This window comes from Mastigoproctus giganteus, chromosome 11, assembly GCF_048544385.1.
Source record: "Mastigoproctus giganteus isolate SK-2022 chromosome 11, ASM4854438v1, whole genome shotgun sequence".
NCBI lineage: Eukaryota > Metazoa > Arthropoda > Arachnida > Uropygi > Thelyphonidae > Mastigoproctus > Mastigoproctus giganteus.
The window spans coordinates 48,111,896-48,139,215 of record NC_143585.1 but is presented as its reverse complement, the minus strand read 5'-3'; the positions used below and the strand labels follow the sequence as shown (position 1 = coordinate 48,139,215).

The following is a 27,320-nucleotide window of genomic DNA, read 5'->3' as shown; positions in this document are numbered from 1 at the left end:
ACTATTATACATACTACATGAATAAAATAATTAATATTGCAGAATAACAGAATAATTTATTGTAATTAATAGCACAAGATTCCTCTACTTTATGATATCTTTCAAAATCTGCTTTCAGAAAATCTTTCTAAGTTAACAACAGATTTTAATCGTCTCTAAGAATTTTAAGAACATCCAACTGAGAAAGCACATTTTTCTTTTTCTTATTGATTGTAGCTGAAAATCCATGGTTTCATTGCAAATCCAACTCGTCGCCTTGGAAAACGTGGAACTTTCCAAATCTTCTGATGTATTGGCATATATTCGGCAATCCTGTAATCGTACACGAAGACAGACAGTCACGAGGAATGTTTAAAGGTGCTGAAGGAATCCACTTTTCTTTGGCGTCATCATAAAACTCACAATTAACTGCAAATCCGCTGTTGTTCACACCGCCTATGATATAGACACGATCGTTTACCACCTGCAAAGGAAAAAATAAAACAAAAACTAAATTACAAGCAAGGAATTTTAAATAATTATCTGGAATGTTTTCATTTGCAATATTTAAAAGTATTGTGAAAATATTAGGGTGAAAAAGGATGCGCTATAAACCCCTTTGTCATTGGTTCTTTCCGTGTTATCTTACCTCTGCAGTGCACCGTGATCTCGCATCATTCAGATCCGCAATTTCGGTCCACAGGTTGCTATTTGGATCGTACTTCTCGCAGGAACTCATAGAGTTAGGGTAGTTCCAGCCACCCAAGACGTAGATATAGCCTTTTTGAGTAACGCAACCCATTCTACTTCGACATTTGATCATGTTACTTACGATAGTCCACTGGTTGTTTAAAGGGTCATAACGTTCCAATGAAGTAAGGCGATCGCTACCATTACTACCTCCTACAACGTAAACCACACCGTTTAATGTTGTGGCTCCAGGATTCATTCTGGATCGTTCATCTCACAAATAAATGTCCACTGAAAAAGAAAAAGAAAACTGCATTCTAAAATATATCCAAACAATCGTTTTCAAAAATGTATTTATGCTAATTTTATTATATTTTATTTATATTATTATTGCATTCTACTTAAAAAGCATTAAAAGGGCTGTAAAAAATTTTATAATAGACGAATTTTCCCTTTCTGGAATGATTCTAACAAGAGGATAGTGGTTAAAATTAAGAAAACGTAATTGTAGAGTTGGTTTAAGAAATTTGACCTTATTCAAAGGGTAGTCAGCTATGGAAAGAGAAAATTCGTCTCTAAAAGAGACGTCTATTAATTCAACTTTAATTCGTCAATTAAAAGAATGAACAAAACAGAAGTTTTCTCTAACAGAAAAATTGTAAATTCGCTGGAAGTTAATAAACGTTTATTCCAAGAACACCATGGTGAAGGTTTGGTTTTGTTTTGCGTCTGTCAATAGGTAAAGGTATACAATTCATCCCTCTGTATTGGAACAGGTTGCGATGAGGAAAGGACCTCGTGATCAGTGGCTACGACTACTGTTTTTCTGTCCCTCTACCCTAGTGAAAATTTCTTTTGATTATCATTTCTATAGGATTGGGAGCACTTTTATGGATATTTTACACCCTATGACCAAGTTAGCCGGTCTTGCCAAAGAGTTTCATTTTTGTTTCTTCCGAAAACTCAGGCTTTCATTCAGAGGAACACGCAGGTTGACAAAGAATTTACAGAAACGATATACTGACTCCATGGATATACTTTCCTATTTTGCAAGTTCAACCGAAATTGACGAAACATGGATACGTCACTTTACTCTTGAATCAAAGAGGCATAGATGACAGAGAAGAATTCAACAAACAGCTCTAGCAGTAAGGAAAGTAATGGCCAATTTCTGAAACTATAAGACTGTCTTTATGATTTCCAATAATTCGGTTCAAGAATAAAATTCCGCACGATACTAAACATCACTAAAAAAAGTAAAAGCCCATATTACTCAGGAAGGAAATTTCAAGGCTAAAACCACATAGGCTGCATTTGCTATTAATTAAATAAAGTGCTGTTATCCAGTAGTTTAAAACTACGATTAAATCAAAAATGAAAACAAAGCCCTAATTAAATAAATAATACAATAAACTCGACGGAGCTCACTTTCGATAATAACCTCTTTTTCACTCCAAGTATTGTGCAATTTTCAACCCTATCGCAGTGCCCAATCTCTGTTGAGACTTAGCATCGTTTTTCTATGTCACCTTTAATGACATTAGGAAAACATTCCGAACCCTCATCCTTGATGTTTAAAAAAAAATAAAGGTGACTTTAAAAGATTGAATATGAAAAATAAAAATAAAATGTAGCTGGAAAATGAAAACAAAACCCATGACTAAACGATTATGAATATTACTAATGTTGTTTTTATTAATTAACAAAGTGCCTTTGTTAATAATTTCTAAAATTAAAAGTTTGTGAATATAATAAAGAAACAAATAATTAAACATCCAGCTTGCTAAATGCTTATAGATTCAAACGTGACTTGTAAGACCACTACTGATGTTCCACTATTTTTTTTTTTTACCCGAAATTGTAGAAATTCTCACCTCAAATTCCCTTATCTAAGACGACTAGCCCACCGACGCCCATGCCAACGATTTAAATAATACCGTGAAGAACATCAATTAGAATATAAGAAAATTCATAAGTGAAAAGAACTGTTCAAAAAGACGAAAGGATCTCCGAACACCAGAAGAGTAACCTCATCTATTAGTTAATCACATATAGCGCCAGGATGTCAACATGCCTTCGATCCGAGACGGGTGTATCGGGAACAATACAATTTGTAAATGCAGTGTATGGATTCAATGAGAAAAACAAAGTTATAAATCATATTTTGGGAGGTCTGAAATGAGGATGGATTTGTTTATATATCTCTCTTTATAAAAGTAAAAAAATGACAGAATATTGAAAATCTTTAGAAGCAAAAGCTCAAGAATATGAGTTATAACCGCCAACTTAAACGATCTTATCCAGATAGAAAATACTTCACTGGAAAAGAACTTAAGTTTAATGTTCGAGCATAAGATAAAATTTTAATGCTTTTATTTAGAGAGAGGGCCAAATACGATACACATATTGTAGAGAATTACATGACTAATTGCCATAGTTATTTCCAAACAGCTTACAGAGCTGGTTCCACTGAAAAGTTGATGACCTACAACACTTTAATTCCTCCTCAAATTTCATTAGAGCAGAAAAATTTGTGTACGAATCATAGCAAGCTGTAATAATGAGCTGCGCTAGGAACATTGGTATATTTGCTCAGGGTAACGGAACTTGTGGATTGAAGAAATTGACTTTATAAGACCCTTCAGTATTTGATCTTTATCACACATATTATTTGTCCATTTAATTTTTATTAAATTTGAAATTTGTTACATTTTTATAAAATTAAGAAAATATTTTTAACCAACACCATTAGAAATCATTGGAAATCGAACCCTGTCTCTTACCACATTAGCCCTTATGGGTGGTATAATCACCGTCCTCCGAACACCGGGACGAAAATACCTAATTTAGCACCCGTCAATGACACGGCGAATTATTATACGCCATTTTCACAATGTGGCTGAGTTAGCCAGTCTTAGGTGAGAGTAGCATGTTTTTTGTTTGTTTTTTTTTCACTCGGAAAATCGGAATATTTCTTCCAGAAAAACTGTAAAGCGATCAGAGACATACACGCAATTTATAGACATACACGTCACAACATGGCCTAAGTTGCCAATGAGCCTAAAATCCTGAAACAACCAACCAGCTTATAACACAGCAAACCAGATTTACCACACTAACATGAGTCTCTTTGAACGAAATGAATTGCGAACCTCAAACTGAACCGCATATTGATATCTACCATCTAATTATGCTCAATGTCCATTGGAATAACTCATTGAACCAAACGTGATGTTTGTATTTTTCGCATATTATGGGAATTCTGTGGAAGAAAAGAATTTGCGTCAGTCGTATTTCCTCGTATCTATCGTGTAGGTTGTGGGGTCTAGGTGTTCATCAGGTCTCAGTTCCCTTCTTGTTGAGTTTGCCTGTGAACAGCAATTTGTGTTCTGCGTCAAGTGAAAAACTCCTGTACAAATTTTGTTAATGCCTTATATTCGACACATGAGTCTAGCAGATGTGACTCTAGATGTCTTAGGACGTACATGATTTCTGTCATAAATCTGCAGCGTAAACGATAGTGCCGAGTGTTTGCTACTTTGTTCTTTATCTGACCTTCTGGCCTAGGGGTCCAGTGGAACATCACAGTTCCCTAGTTACCAACCATCGCCGCAGTAAGGCGGACCAGTTGAGCAGGAAGTGAAAGCTCCGGCATGGCGATCCTAGCATCGCCTGAGCTTGCCAGCGAAGGCTTTATACAGATATGTGTAAGATAATATTTAAATAAAAATAAATTATAGCTTTGTTATTTGTCTGTTTTTAGGCTTCATTTGTGCTTAGCACCAAAGAAAATAAGGATAAAGTGCAAAGTGTGTTAAGTATCTAACGCACCAGGGGTTTCCCCCATCTCCGCGTTGCTTTCATTGTGAGTGTACCAGTTCACTGGGAAGGCCAGAGATTTAAAAGTGTGTGGATCATGTGAGTGTGTTATGTTATGTACCGTTGTTCTTCAAAAATAAAATAAAATAAATTGTATGGGGATATTGCGCTAGAATTGGACAAGCCAAAATGGTGGGCGAACAGCGTAATTTAGATACAGTTATTTTTGGCGTGTGGGGCATTCACTTGCATACAAATAGAGTTGGGTAGGGAGATTGAAGATTGGAGGGATAAAGACAGATGAATGGGATCAATAGGGAAAACGATCCCAGGTGGAATCAGTGGGGCATGCCCATGCCCCACCAGAGGGAAGAGTGGGGTCGGCAAGGAGGGGACGAGTCAGAAAAGCGTCACCTCCCCCCGCCGGGGTGATAGAGAAGAAAGGGCCGAACAAGGGAGCCGGCTCAGATTGCCAACATGGCGTGTATGCAGCAAAGCTGTGGCTTCGTCAGGTCCGTGAGAGTGTCCCGTCCAATAGTTGGTCAGTGTTGGGGTAGGATCCCGTCCACTGCTGGTCCAATAATCAGGATGTCAGTGTGGGATGGTGCCACTAATGGGATCTAGATCTCATCCAGTAAAGTCCTAGTCATTGTTGTCCGTTTCAGTTCTCAGAGTTCCAGTGTCGAGTTTAGGGAGTTGTGGTAGTGCTCGTAGTCTGCTGTACAGTTCGGGCGAAAATTGCGAGAGGGCTCTTTAGTATTCCTCCTCCCACAATACAAGGTGTTCCCGATCCTTTGGGTTGAAACATATTTTTGTTATAAAGTGAAATCTTATATCCTCAAAGAGGAGACATTCATGGATCAGATGTGTCCATGTCTGATTTTCACCGCAGTGGCATAGTGGTGATTCTTTTATTCCAAAGGTCTAAAGTTTAGAAGCAAAGTAAAGCATAGAAGCAGAAGAATCCTTTTTGCAAGATATAAGACAAGAATGAGTTTTAGAAGGGTTGAAATCAACTAAGTTGTCTTTACCCCACTGGAGAATTATTTGAAGATCGTCATTTAAGGAATTCGTAGCAGATTTTCAAGAAGTTGAAGCTGATTGAGCAGGACAAGGTTTCTCAAAATGGAAAGTGGAATGCAATGTGCTATCATCGTCAAAACTATGGATAAGATTTCCAGTCAATGGAAGAAGGTCATTAATATACAAGAGGAAAAGAGTGGGGGAAAGAACTGAACCTTGGGGGACACCGGCATTAGTGGAGAAGTCAGAAGACAGAGAGCCATCTTCCATCACCCTTAGTGAGAGATCAAAGAGAAAACTGGATAACAAATTAGTAAAAACAGTTGGCAAACCATACGATGGAAGCTTGTTTAGAAAATCTTTATGCCAAACACGACCGAAAGCCTTTGAGATGTCAAGAGCAACTACTTGTGTTTCACCGAACCTTTCCATTGAATTAGTCCATAAATAGGTAACATAAGCCAGAATATCACCAGTGGATCGATACTGACGGAATCCATACTGGCGATAGTTGATCAGACGGAAGGTTTCTAGGTAGTTTAAGAGTTAGCGGTTAATTGATTTCTCTATTACTTAAGAAATCGGATTCAGATGTTTAAAGCCTTGAACGGTTTGAGTAAGCCAAATTTTGATGGCATTCTTCCTCTTGCTGAACTAGACACATGGAAGGACAAAAATTCAAATTGAGAAAGGATGACTGCAAGATATTTGTGTGAAAGTTTGCCTTTAGCCAGAGCATAGTTGATAAATCAAACTTCCATCTTATGTCGTGGAAGTCGGTGGTTTGAATAAATTCAAGGAAGAACTAGACAAATTCTTGGAGGGTATGTATGGGTAAAGTGTATAGGGTTTTGTTTTTGGTGGATGCTTTATAAGCTTGCTTTCCTATATCATTTTCCCACAGTAATACCACTAATAACTTCATTTCTTCTAAAATTCCCTACTGATATATTTCTCGGAAAATAAATGTAGGGAATTTTAGAAGAAATGAAGTTATCCGTTGTATTATTAGTGTTCGGGCGCTTGCTAATCTCCTTAACAACTACTTCAATGAAAATAACAAACCCCCTACTGTGGAGTATTGCTTCATCTCGAGTGGTGGCCGCAAAACTTTCCTCAAGCTTATATATTCTATCCGAAGAGAGCATTCTTGTTAATTAATGACACTTCTGTTATTCATCTCCTTCCTCCCTCCCCCCTCACGCTTTCGATGTCACATCGACGTTCAGTTATGCAGCATGCCTTTTCTGTATATTCTTCAATGAGTCAGTTCGGAAGAACTGGTTCATGGTAGAATTTCACCGCTCTCTTCGAACCCAATCCGAACACGCACCATAACTAGCCAAAATGCATTCACTATTCAACCCAAAACTAAGACAAGTAGTTTTTTCTCTACTTCTGTTCTCTAGAATAGCCTTCCTATTTATGTATTTCCTGATAATTGCAATTTTCAGGAATTCAGTTCTAATGCCAGAAAGTATTTTCTGTCTTCTAACCTTCAGCCCATGCACAGTAGTACAGGATCTACAGAATTACACAAGGCCTAGAAGTTCTTTGTGTACAATACGTTCATCTTCCCTCATTGAGATTATTATAGAAAGAAAACAAAAATATTCATTATATATAAATTAAGCAAATTTCACTTCGTTCTTCTTATATATTTTGATATAAATTAAACACGCTTTGTTGTCATTTTGAGAAGAATGATATCTAATCAGTTGAAAGAACAGCTTATATGGTTTGAGCAGCATCATCGAGAAAATCACTGTAAAGGAGCTTGCAACAGAAGAGACATTTGCCCAATTACAAAAAGAGCAGATGTAGGATAAAGGGTAATTACAGTTTACTATATATATTAAAAGGTAGCCAAATGTCTTTGAATTTCCTCAACCTACAAAACTAACTTAATTAAAAATGTAAATGAGAGAGTGAATTAAATTATAAAACTTATGCTGATGTATTTGGCGCCGATTTCCTTTCTTTCAAGCATCACTGATAATGAATTTCATTTCTACTGAATTTATTTAATTATAATACTTTCAGAAATATGCCTTTGAAATTATTTTCTTTTCTTAATGAAGAACTGCATTTTATATTACAATATTATAAAAGAGATATCTTTTCATCCACACAGGTTGTAAAGATTCGGCAAATACTCCTAGGTGAATAACTGAAATCAGGTTATTAAAAGACAGTGAACCTATCAAGAAGGAATTATTCAATACAGTCGTGGTTGTAGTCAATACATATGCAATGTATTCGTCAATTTAAACAGGAAAGATGTATGCATTTTTGAATGAAAAATAAAAAAAAAGTGCTAATGTCATTGTCTGCTCAAACTTCATTTTCATCCTTTAAATAGTAATTTTACAAAAAAAGAAAAACAAAAACTTGTCTCATAAAAACGGAGAGAGATTCAAGCATTTCATTTTAATCTAAAAAAATAAACCGAAATTCGAATAATTTCTCTTTGATGGTAATGCCTTCAAAGCAAGCTTTCGTGTTATATTCCGACATCGAGGGAGCCACTTGAGTTTTGCAGAATCATTCACCGAATCTCTCCACAGGTTAATAACGCAAGCCAATATAGACACTGGCAGAATTTAATTGAAGATAGAATGTTTCAAGGTAGTAAAAGTTGGTATTTGACTAATTTCTCCGTAATTTAGAAAAGAGTTCAGGTAGGTACACTAGGAGGAGAATGCGAGATTATCACCATTTTTAGGAACTGGTATATGAACAAATTTCCATGTAGAAAGAAATACACCAGTGGTTCCAAAGAACGTTAAATTTCAACACGAAACAGGAATTAAATTCAAAGTTCGTATTTTAAGAACAAGCCGGAATGTGTTATCAGAACCTGGAGACTCCTTTTCAGATCTAGAGTGTTTTCAGCGTTCCAGAGAGCGACACTGGCAAAAATCACTGCCGACTTCAACGAGGGAGGTGCCAGAAACCCACCAGAATCCCATTGCTGACACCACGACACAGGACTCTACACCTCAACTGGGCGAAAAAACATCGGCAACTGGACCTTGGATGACTAGAGACGGGTTTCCTGGTCCCATGAATCCCGTTTCCAGTTATTTAGAGCGGACAGGAGGGTGCCTATCTGGCGGAAACCACACGAAGCTATGCACCCGTCATGTCAACAAGGAACTGTTTAAGTGGATGGTAGGTAATGGTCTGGGGTGTGTTCAACTGGTACAAGTTGGGACGCCTGGTACATTTAGACGCATCTGTGAACAGTCCAGGTTACGTGTCCATCCTTTCATGGTCATCATGTACCCACAGGGCAATGCGCTTCCCCACAGAACCGTGGTGACTAGAACATGGTCGGAAGAGCGTTCTGCAGATTTTACCACCCTGGAATGTCCTCCCATTTCACCGGACATGAACCCTGTGGAGCCTCTTTGGGATGCTGTGGAAAGGTCTGTTCGAGCTTTGGATTTTCCACCTAGGAATGCGGCGGAATTATGGACAGCGGTGCAGCAAGCTTGGATGAAAATACCTGTGTAACGCTTTCGTGAACTAGTGGACTCAATGCCTCGCCGTGTGACTGCCCTTATCCGGAAAAAGGTGGGTCTAACCGTTACTAGGTGGGTATCTTATGATTTCTGTCCACTCAATGTACTACTTAATACACACACCTACAGTATACTGGTTGAAATTGATATATCTAGAACGTACGAATTTATTGAAAATTCACCTATATTACTCTAATATATATGGACGGAAACGATTAGTGTGTCAAGGTGATGGGCGCAGCAGAACATCCGATAACTTCTGTTACCATCCTGGAGTAGGAGTTTGAAGGTGATAAAGGGGGAAAAAATGCGTAGTCTTTGGTAAGTAAACGAAACGGTGCGTTCAATACCTTGAACATGCGAAGCGATGTTATATACAGATGACAGACTTTGAATTATGTGGGAGCATTTGGTGTAATAAGCTGAATGGTGAACACGTAATAAGCTTGATGGTGAACACAGCAAATCACTGTTCGTGTGGATAATAAAGTCCGAACGATTGGGCGCTGCTGGCCCCGATGGATATAGGACAGTTTTCCACGGAGACTCTAGGCTAACTCAAAGGTATCAGCACCGTTTTTAATTTTCCTGTAAACAAAAGTCATTTGTAGATGTGCACATGTCCATATTTTAATGGTAAGACAGTGTATGTGCACAGAACCCCCATATTACCAAGATCGCGCATTGTTTATCAGAATATTAAAAGAACTTAGTCCCACGTTTGCATTTGGAATTTACCCATGACAATTTGTCATAGGTAAATTCGAAAGAATCCATATTTTAGAGAGAAGCGAGCCGAAATAGTACAAGAATTACCAAAAAATTTGATTTGGATTTAGAAATTTCCTTGTAGATCCATTGGACTAAGAACAAAAATAATCATCTTCTGTCATCGTATCTACTTTTTTTCATTATAAATAGTATTTTCTTAAAATATCAGGAAAGGTGTTTAAAAATAAATTTATTTCTAATATTACAAAATAATTTTAGACAATTTAAATATTTGTTTCATCAGTAACTCCACTAATATGTGGACCATGATGCTTTTCGAGAAAGAGCTTTCACCCACCATTGTCCTTGAATGATAACTTAATTCCTTTGTTTTCCTAGTCTGACATCACCATCAAGATAATTCCTTGTGGTATGGTAGCAATTTCCGTGGCCTATGTCACTGGCTGAACTAACTCTAATCAACGATGACACCTGTTTAAAGTTCCCTAATGGCCTTCTCCTCTTGACCAAAACAACTGTTAATGGCCAACTTGAGACACGACCTGCACTTCAGAATCAGTTGCTAAATTTACAAATTGATTCTGCCGCGCTCTTTTCTGTTTTTTACAAGAAAAACCTTGCATTCTTGAATGCTGAAAGCTACAAAGGCAATGTGATGAAAGATTAGAAGTCCAAATTATCCAAGAATAAAAATATATGAAATGTACACTCCATCCCAAAAATTTAGAATATTCCTGAAAATGTTTGTCGTTCAAAATAGCAGTATATTTTGGCATGTACTGTTGGAAAAGTGTAAATATTATTGTGCAGTCTTCTTATCAGTTTTACAAAGAATATTCAGATAAACTTGATAGTTGTAATTACTTTTTAAGAAAATAAATCCTTAAAATTTTGTGGCATAAATTTAGAATATTGTAAAATTAATTATGCATACCAAGAAGTAATTACCTAGCAAAAAGAATCGAGCTTGTCCGTCGCGCTACTTCTCAGAGGTGAGTTTTTAGGGAGCTTTTCCTTCTGTCATTTTGAAAGCCGAGATATAAGTGGATATGTATCGAGTGGACTCTGTACAGAGAAAATGTGCTATTAGAAAGTATTTTTTTTTTAATTCGAAAATAAATTTGTTTTATAGCCTATCAACTACACGTAGCCATTAAATCGGTAATATAAGTTCTCATAGGAAATTTTCAAATATTGTTACCTTTTTATTATTAATGAAGACCACTGATTTTTATCAGTTTTTCCTATAGTACGTTATTATGTTTTTGTTTCGAGTTATTTTGGTACCCGAAGTTTGCCACCTCGCCTTATTAATTTGTTCATTAAAATGCGTGCCTTTTCCGAACGTGATGCTGGATACTTTTGGCAGGTTAGTGTATATACGCTAATTATATTGGATCTTCAACAGCAAGTTCAATTGTGCGTTTACAAAGTTGATTTCTTTGTTATTCGGACTGAAAAATCCGAAATAGCTCACTGGAAAAACCCTACCCCCTCCGCCTTTAAGAATTACTCCGCTTTCCATTGGAATTCAAACCATGCTTCTCCAAACGAACAACAAGAATGGATGAAAACTGCTGCCACGCACAGACTATAGTTCTGACCTTTCGCTTTGTGAATACCACAATTTTAGTCCTCGAAGAGGGCACTCAAAGATAGTCACCAAGGCGGAGTTTTATACTAAGTGAAATTTATAATATAGTTTAATAAGCTAAATTACTAAATAAAAAATAAATTACTAAATTACCATACATTAAGATAAAGTTTCAGGTATCTTACCGATACCCATCATCAGACCGTGCGGCTGACAGACTCCTCTAGTCTTGCCGATGGTCCCAGAAATTTGATGTGCATTTATTTCTATTATTATAAGTAAAACCAGTTTGGACCAGTTTTTCTGTTCTTTAGAAGCAACTAGAATTATAATATTATAATAACTGTGGGTTGATTCAAATAGCATCATGCTATATGATACTGGAATTATGTATCTGACTCCGCCCACAAGCTGACGTTGCAGTAAATGACATCAGACGGATTGATACACTCCACTTAAAGCAAGTACGGCGTGTTAATTATTTACACGCTAAAATTATAATTATAACATAAAGAAAATCAGAAAAGTTCACTTACTTCCTTGCAGTATTTTTAATTTAAAAATTTTCTAATCAATCCATTATTGTTAACACTAAACATGATAAGTTAAAATAGCAATAGTTCTGCAATGGACACCTCAAGTCAGTTTATGGAGATTTAAGTTCATCTGGGAAACCAAATAATCAAAGATTCGTCTGCGAATCCAAATGGCCGAAGGAATTTATGCAGCTGAGCGGTCTCTTGAAAACTTGATAAAGGCTTTCGTTCCTTCAGGGATTGCATGCTTTGCTAATTCCTCAAGAAGGACCAACCTCACAGCAGTTCGTACGTCTTTAGCATTCTGAGAAACCCTTTCCATCCTGGAAACTTCTCCAGCATTACGTTTCGATGAGTCGAAAATGAAGCAGTTGAGGATCCACATTCCCGTTTTGGACAGTGATAAATCAGGGTGCACCTGTTTTAATACCATTCGGATATAGAATTTGAATGATTCTTTCCTCTTGGTCCTTCTTTGTATTGTTTGCTTTCTTTTGGTTTTCTTTCCAAAACGATTTTGTTGATTGCCACCCCAACTACTTCTACTACTACGACTACGACTACTACTGCTGCTGCTACTGCTACTATAACTACTACTGCTGCTACTGCTACTATAACTACTACTGCTGCTACTGCTGCTACTGCTACTATCACTACTACTGCTACTATCACTACTACTGCTACTATCACTACTACTGCTACTATCACTACTACTGCTGCTACTGCTACTATCACTACTACTGCTACTTGCAGCTCTACGCGCCATGATGTCGTTGATGCTAATGGCCGAAACAGTTACTTCCTACCCACAGATAGACAGTTAAACCGTTCGGTACTGATGAATACAAATTTCAGTGTTCTTATATTCACGTAAAACGCCAGGTCTCGTACTTTAATATTTAATTCTTTATCATATCAAAGTCCTGCGCACGCATTGTTCTTATGTCACAACTCTCGTGGAATGAAGTGTATTGTTAATTTGTGCAGGGTTTAAAAACGTTTTCATGATATGTAGTAAAAATATATTTCAGCGAAACATAAATATGGGCCTGTCTCTAAAACAATAGAAGAGCAAAAAACCAACGAGTTTTATGTAAGAACCGAAAGCATTTTGTCTTACATTCCATTTTTTTTTCATTTATTTGCACACACAATTATTTACAAATTATGTACAAAACTTACAAATAAGATATATATACAATTTTATATTCATTAGCATTCTCATTATACATATATAAAATACTATATTATATATGAACACGTGTGTGTGTGTGTGTGTGTGTGTGTGTGTGTGTGTGTGTGTGTGTGTGTGTGTGTGTGTGTGTGTGTGTGTGTGTGTGTGTGTGTGTTTTGCTGTATCAAGGGTGGCTCCTAGGCCTTAGCCCATCTCCACCTTGCACGTCTGTGTTTGGGCAGAAACTCTGCAAAGCTTTTTATAGCTTGTGTACGTCTACCTTGCCACCAGGGAGCAGCCAACACCTACAGCCGCTGCCCGTCCCCAGGCACAAGCAGCCAAGCCTGGGTCCACTATCACCTTTAGTGCCTTGTGCACAAATCCCGCACCCACCGGAGATAGTGCAATACCGGTGGGTGCCAGCAATCCCCTCCCCAGGTTGTCCAAACCTGGAAACCAGCAAAAAAAAAGGGAAAAATATCCAAGCCACAGCAGAATCAAGACAATTTGGATAACTCCAATAAACTTAGCAAAGTAAATATTTACATTTCTACAAGATAATAGAATTTTAACTCTAAATCCTAACAATACAATTAAATTTACATATCTTACAAGTCATCCTATTTATATTTAATGGGATACAAACATATATATCGACTTCTCAGCTGTCAGATTTATATTCGATTTTTGATTTGAGTTCTTAGTTCAAGTCTTTTCTTAAAGACCGATTCTGAAAAGGTCTGGAAAGTCTCAAAGTTTGTTTTGTTCTCAACTAGTATTTTTACATTGTCTTCAGCTAGACCTGGAACCTGATTAAGTAGCAATACTCGATGGTCTGTATATTGCGGACAAAACAGTAAAACATGGATCCAGTCCTCCATTTGACCACAGGTGCAAAAAGGTTCTGGCTCCAAAGCTCTGTCGAAAAGTTTGGCCCTCAAAGATCCATGGCCTGTTAATAAATACGTCGTAAACATGCTTGGTGCAAACCATGACACAGAAGGTTGAGTAGAAGCAAACTCAACATTTTCAATATACTTCTTTGTGACTTCACCATGCACAGACTCATTCCATCTACTTTGCAAAATACTAACCATTTCACTCCATATTCTTTTCCATTCTGTCTTCAAGTTATTAACTGGGTCCGTTGTAATTCCCATAATAGATACCTGCAGTCCTTTCTTATGTTTATAAATCATGCCATGGTATAAGATAAATAAATCTAAAGGCCGTTCTCCTCCAAGCATTTGGAGGGCATTGTTTGATACTGTACGAGGGGCATTATTTAGTGCCAGTAGCACTGTTCTTTGAAATGATAGTAGCTTATTTTTGATTTTCACCTTAATGATGTTCTGGTGCCAAATACCTGCTCCGTACGAAACTATAGGCAGAAATATTGCTTTATAATATAGTTTCATGGTCTTTTTATTCAGACCTCAGTCTTTTTTGGAGATTCTTATGACCGAAGCAGTAAAATTTCTAATTTTTTTCTTCAGTTTGGTGACATGAGGGAGAAAGGTTAATTTATAATCGAGGATTATACCACGATATTTGTTTTGAGGAACATAAGGTATCTGTGAAACATTCAGTTGAATTCTTGGTGGTCTTCCATAATTAAAGTGGTTTTTAAATGCCACGAAATTTGTTTTACTCAGAGATATCTTGAGCTTGTTTATTTCAGCCCATGCCACCAAATCATCTAAGATGAGTTGAATTTTGTCCTCTAATACCTTACGTGAGCTTCCTTCTATGGCAATCACAAGGCCATCGGCGTAGGCCACCTTTAGAGAATCCTCCTGTGCCCTCGTGAGCCACTGATCTAATATGGCATTCCAGAGGAAAGGCCCCAACACCGACCACTGGGGACATCCTCTCGAAACCTGGGCCTTATACGACAGTTGCTTTGCCTTGACAATGATGTATCTCTCATTAAAGTATGATCTAAGTACCCTGTACACACAATTATCATATTTAACCAGTCTTAAAGACCTGAGGGCACTTTCTCCCACCAGATGGACTCAAAAGCGCCCTCAAAGTCCACAACAATTGCCAAAACATCGTCAGTAGACCTCCCTTTTTTGAAGCCAAACTAGCAGCTTGAGCACAATAGGTTTTCCTCAAATTTTTGTAGTATTTTGGGAGCCAGAAGATGTTCGAATAACTTTTCCAGATTAGCAAGTAAGGAGATTTGTCTGTAAGCCCGGGGATCGGTTGTGTTTTTCCCTGTCTTGTGAAGAATCTTGAGCAATGCCAATTTCCCCTGATTTGGAAAGTATCCTTCCAGGAGGCATTTGTTCAAGAGATTTAGCAGTATTTGTGGGTATAAGTTGAATAACTTGACGATAACAAGATTCTCCACATGGTCCATTCCGGGGCATTTCTTGCTGTTTAGTCTAGCTATGGCAGAACCCTACTCCAACAGATTAAAACACTCAATATCAGTTGAACCCGTATACATACTGTTTTCAAGACGTATATGGCCTTGCTCCAATGTATCCAACTCTTGGATATCTTTAGGGAACAGACTTGACACTATAGCATGTACCGTAGAGCTCCAGTCCTCAGATTCTGCTCCGTTTATTCTCACTGTATTGTACACTTCTCCACAAATTAGTTTGTTTCTGGAGATTTTGTAAACTAATCCCCACGGTTCTGAATTCCCAACCTGTTTGACAAATCCTTGCCAACAATCTATTTTAGCATTAGCTATTTCTTTGGGGTGATTTTGTATTATTCTTACAGAAAAGTTCTTATATTATTTTGTTCTTACATAAAAGTTCTTATATTATTTTGTTCTTACATAAAAGTTTTTATATTATTTTGTTCTTACATTAAAGTACGCATAATATTTTTTAATAATAATAATAATCCACCCCGATCACTGTGTCAACAACCGGCATGGTGCCAAAGAGCCGCCATAAGAACCTCGCAGCGTATTCGCAGCTTTCTGGAGTTCCATGTAAGTGTTCCCGCCTGCCAGAGAACACTTACATGGAACTCCAGAAAGCCATGATCCTGAACACATGTAGGATAATAAGAGAAATCCTCGACCAACAGTAATAACAATAATAATAGTAACCGGACACAACCAATCAGCCCATGCACTTGCCACGGGTACCCATTACGGGACGAAAAAATTCCACAAAGGGGAAAATGTGTTTAAATAATAATAATAAGCAGTTTACCCAGATAATTATGCATCCTGGCACAGTTCCAGAGTCTTTGACTCAAGGAATCACCTAACTGCAGGCTAAGGACAAAGACACCACGAACCCGGCAAAGAACAGACCAATCATCTGTCTCTCAACAATATACAAGATCCTGATGAACTGCATAACTACGAAGATATTGGACGACTTGGAGAGCTTGAACATCATGGCCGAGCAGCAGAAGCGATGTAAGCAGATGTGCAAAGGATGCAAGGAACAATTGATTATTGAAGCGGCAGTTATAGAGCAAGCCTGCAAGAAGCATAGCGACCTGTACATCGACTACTTCAAGGCCTTCGACCCCGTGCCCAATACCTGGCTAATAGAAACACTTTGATCTACAAATCAACCTGACACTTCCTAGAAGCGATGGAAAAGACCTGAGTTGGAGTCCCGTCGATGACGTGAGGAATGCTGACCAGTCCAACGTTTCGACTCTCTTGTCCTCAAACCGGTCAATAACTATGCGAGAGATTTGACATGGAGCGTTGTCCTGTTGACACAGGTATGGCCTTCCCTGATGTGCTGGCGCAACGTAGATAACCTCTCAGTATTAATAGCGGCAAATGATGCAAGAAAGCAAACTTATACAGCATCGACCAAAAAAAAGAAAAGAAAAGAAAACACTTCCCACATTACCTGTGCATCCCCTCTAATAATTTCTCTAGTTCTTCCTTGGAGTTATTCAGACTCCCCACCTGCACAACGTTCGTCAGATAAATCTTCCAGATCTGTATTCATATCTGACCGCACAATTACCACAGCACTTTTTCATTCTCCACTACTCTGAGTGTAGTACCACACAGTTCGTACGTTAATTTGGAGTTACTGTTACCCACAAGCAGTACCTTGCATGTGTCAATGTCAAATTTCAACTACCATTTCTCAGCCCATTTAATTTTTCTTGATCTAGTTGCGGCATACCTTGATTACTGTCATTAACAACCCTGCCAACCTTTGTATCATTTGAAACTTAAAGATTAAGTTGATATACCTCCATCAATATGATTAATAATTACTCAAAACAAAAATGGGCCCGCCATCGAACCTTTGGAAGCTATACTAATAACATTAATTCAAGAGTGGTGCCCATGATAACATCTCTGTCTTCTCCCACTCAATCATTATTGTCTAAGACGTGTAGATAGACTTCAGCTCTCATTGTTTTGTCAAAAACAACCAATATTCCCAGACCAAACCACTTAAAACAGCTGCAGAACATTACGCTACCTCCGCCAAACTTAATTGTTAGGACGATACAGTCCGGCAGGTAGCTTTTTCCTGTTATCCGTCACACCCAGGCACGATCTTCAGAGTGGTAGATCATGTATGTATCGTGACATTCCAGAGCGTAGCTTTTCGGTGATCTATTGTTCAAAAAAGGAAGAACCTTACACAACACGATGTCTGATATTTGTCAACCTGAGAAAACCTGCGCAAACTTGGATACCTAGATCATGCAGTTTCCTGAGCTATACTGGCTGACATTTGTCCCAATCGTCTCACTAAGGGCCAGTATTTGCTGCGACAACGTCGACTTGTGTTCCGAGCGAATGATTCTTTGCAGGGGTATCCTATCACATTGTGTCAGCTTCGGAGAATTTTTGGGTCGTTTTGTGAGGATTTCTGCGCTAGTACACTTACATTTGCAGATGAAGTCACCAACACTCGACTTAGGGATTTTCAGTGATGTTTAACTGTCACGTATAGACCGAACGATTATGTGGCCCCCTATTATCGTTCCGCACTAGAAGTCTGTTAACTCCGTCGATGGTGGCATCTTGCATTCAAAATCGTACTACTCGCTCCTCCAAACCTACGAGTGACACATGGTGCACGGGTAGGATGTGGCCAACTATCCAAGGAGGAGTGTCCGGATATTAATAGTAAGGCAGTGTATTTTTAGGGGTTATAAAATGATATCCCGCAACCAAAGACCAATAATAATGGTTGGGCTGGGACCACTGCGACCTTGGATCCCTAGAGCAACAGTGTTTTGGCAAATCAACCTTGCTAATGAATTTCTCATCAGATTACGGGCGTTCAGAAAATGATATCCATTGTACCATTCTTTTTATATTCTGAAATCCCGATAATTGAAAAGCGAAATTATTATTATTATGTTATTTAAAGAAAAATTGTCTGAACTGGACAACGTCATTAATTTTTAGCAAATCTTTAGCAAACTGTTCACTAAATATTTATCGATGCCAAACATAAATGAAAGTAATTAAATGTATCCAATCCAGGAAGTAGTGTCCAGATTTTCCAAGTAGGTTTCTTTGATTGGACAGTCACTGTTTGGTCTAATCAAAGAGCCTGTCCAATTCAGGCAACCTTTTCCTAATTATAAGGTCAACAAAATCATGGTGATAGGTCATTTATTGATCTACGAGTTTGTGATCTGCTTTTAGATTATGATTTTGAAATCTGGAACACCTTAAGATCATAATTGGGTCGACAGATTCAGTCGACTCATTCTATATAAAAATACCAGCAACATTCCTTCACTAAAATCCTATTTCAAAACGTAAGTGCAAAAATAATTTTGATATTTGGTAATCGTAGTGAATACGTGGGATGGGTACGCGAGAACGTTTTCTAAGTAGGTGGGCAAAGATTGTAGATGGGTAATGCATACTGTAAGCTAGTATTTGTCTCTTTGACAGTCTAATATAAGTGTCCTGGCGGTCAATAAGTGGATAGTGTTGCTGATTGCTTGCAATATGGATCTAGGTTCGATTCTCGTCAAATCCATGTTGGATGACAGGAACGTTTATGGGGGTTTTCACACTGTAGAACTTGGGACCATTTTTTTTTTTTGTTTTTCATACTGCCAATAACGCTCGCATACACATCATTTACAAACACGATATGCTGACAAATATAAGAATTATAAATAGTAAGTCTCTTTCCACCTGGGAATATGAAACAGTATAGTACGAAAACGCCCTCGTGGTAGCACAGTGGGTAGAATCGCCGTCCTCCACACTCCGGGTGGAAAAGACCTGAGTTCGAATAACATCGATAACGTGGGGAATTTTTGTGGATATTTTTCACAACGTGGCTGAGTTAGTCGGTCCAGGGTAGCATGATTTTTTCTCCTGGAAATTCGAGTTTTTCATTCAGGAAACAGAAAATCTACCTCGGAACACACAATTTGCACGCAATATTCACTGAGCAATATGGTCATAGGTGGTGATGCTCCTAAAAACCCTACTACTACAACAACAGTACAAATATTTCATGAGATTCAAAGACGCTTTGGTGCTTTCTCCACATTGTAAACACGCGTTTTACTAACCCAGAAATATGGTCAATCTATTTGTTTTGCCTGAAACATACACTAAACCAACAGAAAGTAATGCTCCAAGGTTTATAAACTAATAGAGTTTCCTTCAGAAAATAAGGACCTTGTACTATTGTATTGGTTGAATATGCTTCGTTGCTAGGGGCACGCTGAATAAATCAGTGTTAAATTATTCGTGTTCTCTTCTGCTGCTGCTTGTTATGTTTACAACTTACAGCCACATAAGTATCGAAAGGGACAGAGGAGGCCCACTTGCCCAATTGATTTTTGGCAATATCATAATACTGATTTTCACAGCACAGGGCCCCCTTCCTCTTTCTGAAAATTCCAAACGGTGCCCATACTCATACATGTATTATTACACTTTAAAATCACCAAAGATCGAAATTATTTTTTTACACTTACTAGTCAAAAAATTTGAAACCTTTTGCAATTGGAGTCAATAGATAATTAAAGGTACGGTATGCAAATATAAGTTAACGAATGGTGTGTATCACAAGTTCCTTGGTATCAGATAAATACTGTTCGCTTTCTTGGGGCTTCTTAGTCAACGAGAATTGAAGAATCTGGGATTTGGTAGTCGTGTGCCTATACGAAAGCCACTTCTTTCGGTAAAAAAACATTCGATTGGAGTGAGGCCGGTATTGGACCGTCGAATAATGTAAAAAGATCATATGGCCTGCTGAGTTTCGGTTTACATTTTTTTGCATCAATACTAGAGTGAAAGTGTGGCGTGAACCCAATGAAGCCATGCATCTAGACTGTCTCATTTTCACCGTTCAAGCGACTGGAGGTGATATCATCGTATGGGATACGGTCTGTTGGTACAGACTAGGTCTGCTTTTCCCCTTAGAGGGTTGTGTTACCTCAACTAAATATCTGTTTCTCCTCTCGGACAAACTTCCCCTTCAGTACTTAATTTTTCTCGGATTACGATGGATTATTTCAAGACACCAACGCAACTATCCGTCGGGCAAAAATTATATCTGAATGGTTCGAGGAATATTCACAAGGTTTCCAACATCTTTTCTGGCTACCTAATTGTCAGCATCGGAATTCACTTGGGAATGTTTGGACTATGTTGGAAACGATAGTTTTCTACCGACCGTAAAACATCAGCTAATAAATATTCTGATGGAATATTTGATGGAAGAATGGTCAAATTTGGAGTTAGACTCCCTCCGACACTTAGTGGAATCCATGTCACGACGTGCGCGAACTTTCATTCGAACAAAAGATGGTCCCACTGGATATTAAATAAAGATTCGATTTCTAATTATTTTGGCAAGTGAGTGTATATAAATAATTCGTTTAATAATTCCTTCTGTATAATTAATTTATTTCTAAATAATTTTTACACAAACATGGACACTGGCCATGTGTTAATGTATTTGACATCCTCTAAGGCAGGCATGGGCAATCTTTCCTAGTTCGGTGGTCAAATTATCATTCTGTCTCCAAGTCAAGGGCCGGACCAAATTATTAAATAAAAAATTAATATTAAATGAATTAAAACAAGTTGCTACTTCATATTTCATTTATTTATAATATAATGCTTTGATATAAAGCTCTACATAAATTTTATAATATATGATGAACGACATAACAATTTAATGTGAAGATTGGCCTTGTGCCTGAACTACGAGACTATCAATATCGACGTTAATCGCATAGGATAATTGTCCTATGCGATTAACGATAAATGCGATAAATTGTCCTATGCGTTATTCTTGTCCGAATTTTTGATTTATTGTATTTCATCCTCGGAAAAGACTGTTCACACATATATGTGCTGCCAAAAAGACAAATGATTTTTCTTGAAAAGGCGCGCAAATTTGTATATTTTTCTTCCGCCAAATAAAATTTATAAAAATCCGTCAAAGCAATGTTGTTAAATTGTGATTTTAGCACTGAATCCGCCTGAAGTTCAATAAGTTCCATCTGTAAGTTTTGTGGCACATCATTTACATCAGCATCCATCGGACGAACAAATATAGCGAATGTGGAGTCTTTGTTTTGGAAGTCAGCAAATCTTGTATCAAATTTCTCTATTAGTGCCTTCAGTTCTTCTCCATAACAATTATAAGGGATATTTTTATGAGCTGCTAGAGTAGGAAAATGATAACAATTTTTAGCTCTTATCTGACTTTCCAACAATCTTAGTTTATTACAAAAAGCTTTGATATGTCCATGCAGTTCATGAGTCAATTGTCTTTGTTTTTGCAATTTGAGATTCAGTTCGTTTAGGTATCCGGTGGTATCTACAAGAAATGCTAAATCACATACCCACTCATCATCTTTTACTTGGTTAATTGTGTTTCCTTTTATGTCCATAAAATCTGCAATGTCTTGTCTCAGATCATAAAATCGTTTTAACATTTTACCTTTTCTCAACCACCTCACTTCACAATAATAAGACACACCTTCATAATCCGAAAATAGGTCCGCCAAATACTCCTTAAATTGGCGGTGATTAAGTGCACGTGACTTATTAAAGTTAATACTAGCTACTACAACTTCCATATCATTTGTGAATTTAATCGATTTTCCACACAGATTTTGTTGGTGGATAATGCAGTGAAAATTTGTTAAATTTTCCTGATGGATCTGTAGTTCTACTGCTCTTTCATGAATTATTCCAATAAATCCCTTTGCACCAACCATTGCAGGGGCTCCATCAGTGCATATGCCAGAGAGTGAACTCCATTTAAGCCCAAATCTCTCGAAGACTGTGTTGACTGTTTCAAATATATCTTCACCGGTAGTTGTTCCTTTTAACGGCCGAAGCGCCAATAATTCTTCTGTGATGTTGAAATCCGCATCAACTCCTCGAAGAAATATTGCAAGTTGTGCTGTATCGGAGGCATTGGTGCTGTTATCCAAAGCAATTAAAAATGCTTTGAATCTAGCAATCTTCTCGTTTAAATTTTTTTTGATATCATCAGCCATAATTTATATCCGTCGGACAACAGTACGTCTCGACAAACGAATATCCTCCAAGTCTTTTTTCTTTTCAGGTCATATTATACTTGCAACATCCAGCAGACATTCTTTGATAAATTCTCCTTCACCAAATGAATTAGAATGCTTAGCGATTTTTTTGCTTACCACAAAGCTGGCTTTTTCAATGATGTGGTGCTGCGTTCTTTGCTTGTTGAACATTTGCTGCTGGGTATCCAAGTTCTTCTTCAACTTCTGTATTTCATCTTTTCGTAGTTGTCCATCAATTTTTTGGTGATCCGCATGTCTCGAAGTAAAGTGTCTCTTCAAATTGTATTCTTTGTTGACAGATACGGATTCCTTACACAACAAACATACAGGAAATCCTTTATTCAGAATGAAATAATAATCCTCCGTCCAGTTGTCTTGAAACTGACGATTCTCTGCATCTACTTTTCTTTTTTTTTTTTATATAACCCCCTGACATTGTCCCAAATTTATAAGCGATATTCAGAAATGTCAAACAAACTGTCTTCTACACCGCAGGCACCGAACAGAACACAACATCAATGCAGGCACCGAACAGAACACAACATCAATGCAGGCACCGAACTGACACGTTCTAACACGTGTGGGAGAAAACATGGTGTGTTTTGCGCAAGTCATATGACGTCAGCTTAATGTTAGTTGGTAGAAAACACCATGTTTTCTCCCACCATGAATCGGACAAACTTCGCTGAAATAGGTTAGGGCCGGATCAAAAGAAGTAGAGGAACTGATACGGCCCGCTAGCCGGGGGAAGCCAATATGTGCTTTAACTGCTGCAGTGTTCGTAAAATTTGTTTACTGAGGGTAGATGAAACACCCTACGTCATTATGAGCAAGTAAATATTTAAGTCACACTAATATAGATGGAATTCGAAAGACTTTCTATGTAGTTCAAAACATTCATGGGATCATTGCACAATTTATTAGACAATTTACAGTATTAATATTCACAGTGGTCTCAGTACCAGATTTCAGTCCGTTTCTCCCTCCGGACCCTAGTGTGATATAAAAGACAAATCCGAAACAACTCTATATACATTGTTGTTGTTGTTGGGTTTTAGGAGCATCAGCAACTAAGGCCATACTGCTCCGCGTATAACGCCTGTAAATTGCATGGCCGATTTTCTGTTTGCTCGACTAAAAAACCCGAGTTTCCGGGAGTAAAACCACGCTACCCCCATCTGAGACCGATTAACTCAGTCATGCTGTGAAAACTCTTATAAAAATTCCTGACGTCATCGACGGAACTCGAACTCAGGCCTTTTAAACGCGGTGTAGGGAGGACGGCAATTATACCAACTGTGCTACCCACGAAGGACTCTGTATAGTTACAGGTACGTAGTATGGTGGGTGGATTTCTGCTGTGGGATGGCATTAGTTTCTGTGGTTGTACGGACCTCCACAGAGATTCTGCGACTCATGGTCCTTCCCTGTGCTGGTGATGCAGACCAGGAGATAGACGGCAATGCTCTCCCCCACACAGCATAACTGGCTGGTCAACAATATGCTGGAGGGTAGCATTCGTATAGATTGGCCTGCCTACTTTCCCTACGAACACGTCTGGGATGCCAAAGGGAAGCGAAAGTGATCCAGACTATCTAGTGACACTTAGTCATCTGGAAAGAGCATTTACACAAGGCTGCAGACTGATTTAGCAAAAAAACTGATCGATAATTTGATATTATGGATGCATGCATCAATGACGCGAAGTCTGTCTGAGAGATCACGAAGGACATACTAAAGTCGCTGTCCGTGGATATACCGTTCACAGTGGTGACAAAAACTGCTCCTACAAACTTATAATTCTTCCTTCTGATGCATCATGTTCCTGTAAACTGCAATCACTGTTTCACCTTGGAGTTGCTTTGAACATTTCGACTCACTCTGATCGTAACTTAGGCTCAATTATGTCATGAGTTATGACGATGCAAGAAAGCAATCCGTTTCTGTATCTCTCCTCCCCCCAAAAAAAGAAGAAAGGAAAAAATTCTCAGGCACCTACACTTCATCCTCGCTAAAAACGAATATCCACTTTCACTTTGAAATTTATCAAACTCTTCTCAACCACAGCTGAAAGTAATTTATTTCAACGAGAATCCCCTTACCTCGTCCGGGTGGAGAAAACCTGAGTTCAAGTCCCGTCGATGACAGAAGGAATTTTTAGGCCTTTTTGCATAACGTGGTTCAGTTAGTCGGTCTCAGGTGAGGGTTGCATATTTTTACTCTCGGAGATTCAGGGTTTTTCGTCTAGCGAACAGCAAGCCGATCAAAGAATGCACACGCAATTACAGACACAATATACTGATTCTTCATGGCCTTAACTGCTTTGGCGCATAGCACACACACCTCACCTATCAACCTAACATTCATAAAAAACATTAACTAAGAGTTTAACGCGTTGAGGTTCTTAGAGTGGTTATTAGTTGGTCTCAGGCGAGGATAGCAAGGTTCCCCTTCACACCGGAAACTTTGCCTGTTTTCCGTTCAGGAAAGCGTAGAAACAGACCAGAGAACATACGCAATTTATGGACTTAATGCGTAGATGAGATTGTTCTCGGGTGACCCTAATATGACAGTTATGTGAACGAACTACAAACGAAGCTCCGGTTACATGGGTTAGCAGCGACGGCGCATAAATCAAGCATCACGAACCGCAGTGAGCAATCCAGCATTTCCCATGCAATAAACGCCGTAATTTGCCCCAGGGCCTATTTTACCCCTTGGGATTCAGGTTGATCCAACTTGCACTTGTGGGGGGCTGGAGAGCTGGCAGCACCTAATGTATGACTGCAATCTCTATGAAGACCTACGTGGTGTTTTACTCACCAGAATCCACTACTTACCACAAGGACAAGAACATCACCTCCTAAACACGAAGGAGGAGTAGCAAGCCTTCTCGGATTACGCACAGGCACTGTTCGCGAGGAGGAGGAGGAGGAGGAGGAAGAGAAACCAAATGGCCGCAGCCCACAACCCACTAACATTATAACCAAAGACATCTATTCTTCAGCTCGCTAGGACTGGGACATCAGAAATAACCCACCCCCCAAGAATTAGAAAACTCAGGAAACAAACAATACCAAAATAGACTAACATGGACGGGACCCATGTCCCATGAAAGACAAATGAAGACGTCTACCAAACTTAGACACCCCACTAGCTGGGTCTATGTGAACAAGACACACTCCTGAGAACTGGAAAGCTTAGGAAATAAGCCACCCTAAGGTAAGACTAACATGGACGGGACTCAGGCCTCAAGGATGACAACTCGGACATGAAACCAGATTGGACACCACCAACAGGGTCATTGTATAGTTTTCCTGAAGACGCTTGTTGGCGATCGCACCGGGGCTCCCTTGCCTGGTGCCTTTCCACCCCCTCCCCAGCGCCTGTGGTGGGACAGTCCCCCCGGTGCCCCTATTTTCTCCTGGTGAGGCATGGGCCTGCCTCACTGACTTCTGGGGTTGCCTACTCTATCATCCCCATATTTCTGCCTTAACCCCCCACAGCCTTCAGTCTCCCACCCACTCTGTCTTTATGCTAGCGAATGTCCCACACACAAAAACTTAATTATGTCAAAATTCCCGTTCGCCTATTCTTTCGGGCTTTATTATGCAAGCATTATCCCCCTCACCTAACGATCATCAAACCGACCATGATGGATATATGTACCTGTCTGTACGTACGTGCATATAAAAGAGCGCGCGCGTTTTTTTTATTTAGCTTCTAGCCTCTGAAATCTCAGGAAATTATGTGGCAGGACCTGCCATTTTGAAACTAAAACTACTGGGTTCCTGGTCTACCTCCACGGGGCGAAGGTGGGGCAATGTTGGACCTCAGCAGGGGTCCAGCGGCTAAACGACCAGATGAACAACGGTACATGACACTAAACGTATACAATATCCATACACTTTTAAACCTCTGGCATTTCCAGCAAACTGGTACACCCACAATGAAAGCAACACGGAGAGGGGGGAAACCCCTGGTGCCATCTGACACTAAATACACCTTACACCTTACACCTTACCTTACCCCTAGGCAAACAACACCTAGCGCTCGTAAAATCATGAGGCCCGGTCCCCTCGGAACGTATAACAAAATTTCGTATTTACAATTTAAAAAAACACAAAATTCTACCATGACGCCCTCTGCCGCTGCGAGAATCATAAAACTACGGATAAGGAGACATAAATTTTTTTCCTTGGCGATTCGGCCGCACAGAACCCCTTCTTCCGGAAACTTTCTTCTTATTCTTTCCGCACAATTTTGGTTTAGCCATCACTGAGTCCTCTGGAATCTAGATAAGTGCACGAACCGAGTTATGGCTACTTGTGTGTGCTTGTATATACCAGTGGCGTTATAGGACTTTAGCCCAGAGGTCCCAACTTTTTCCTGTCAGCGACTCCATGACAATCACACGCGACCTCATATGTATGTCCTTTGAATTCCCCCGTGCCATGACTTTATAAAACGGCACCGAAACCTATTCATTTATCATTATCATTATTATTATTAATCCAAAAGCATTCATAATAAACATTTATATGGACATAATGGCTATTGTAGATGGGGCAATCTTTACCAGGTCGCAAAAATACTTTTGCCTAGGGTCCACAAAGTCAATAGATAAAATTTACTTTTAAAATAAGGAAGAAACATTTTGTCTATTTTGAAGCTGAAGACCTTGATTTTTTAATACTTCATTACTTATTGTGGATGCTTTTTTTTTAATTTCTCCC

At 38.7% G+C, this 27,320-nt stretch overlaps 1 protein-coding gene across 1 annotated transcript; it reads right to left on the bottom strand.

The window, feature by feature from the left end:
• Nucleotides 1-924: 924 nt before the first annotated feature.
• On the bottom strand, nt 925-22,542 carry LOC150077982 (general transcription factor II-I repeat domain-containing protein 2A-like). The gene is made up of 2 exons (XM_090384422.1): nt 21,562-22,542; nt 925-960 (listed from the first exon to the last, which is right to left on the bottom strand). The coding sequence occupies exons 1-2, from the start codon at nt 22,540-22,542 to the stop codon at nt 925-927; spliced, it is 1,017 nt and encodes a 338-aa protein (XP_090240548.1).
• Nucleotides 22,543-27,320: the final 4,778 nt, after the last annotated feature.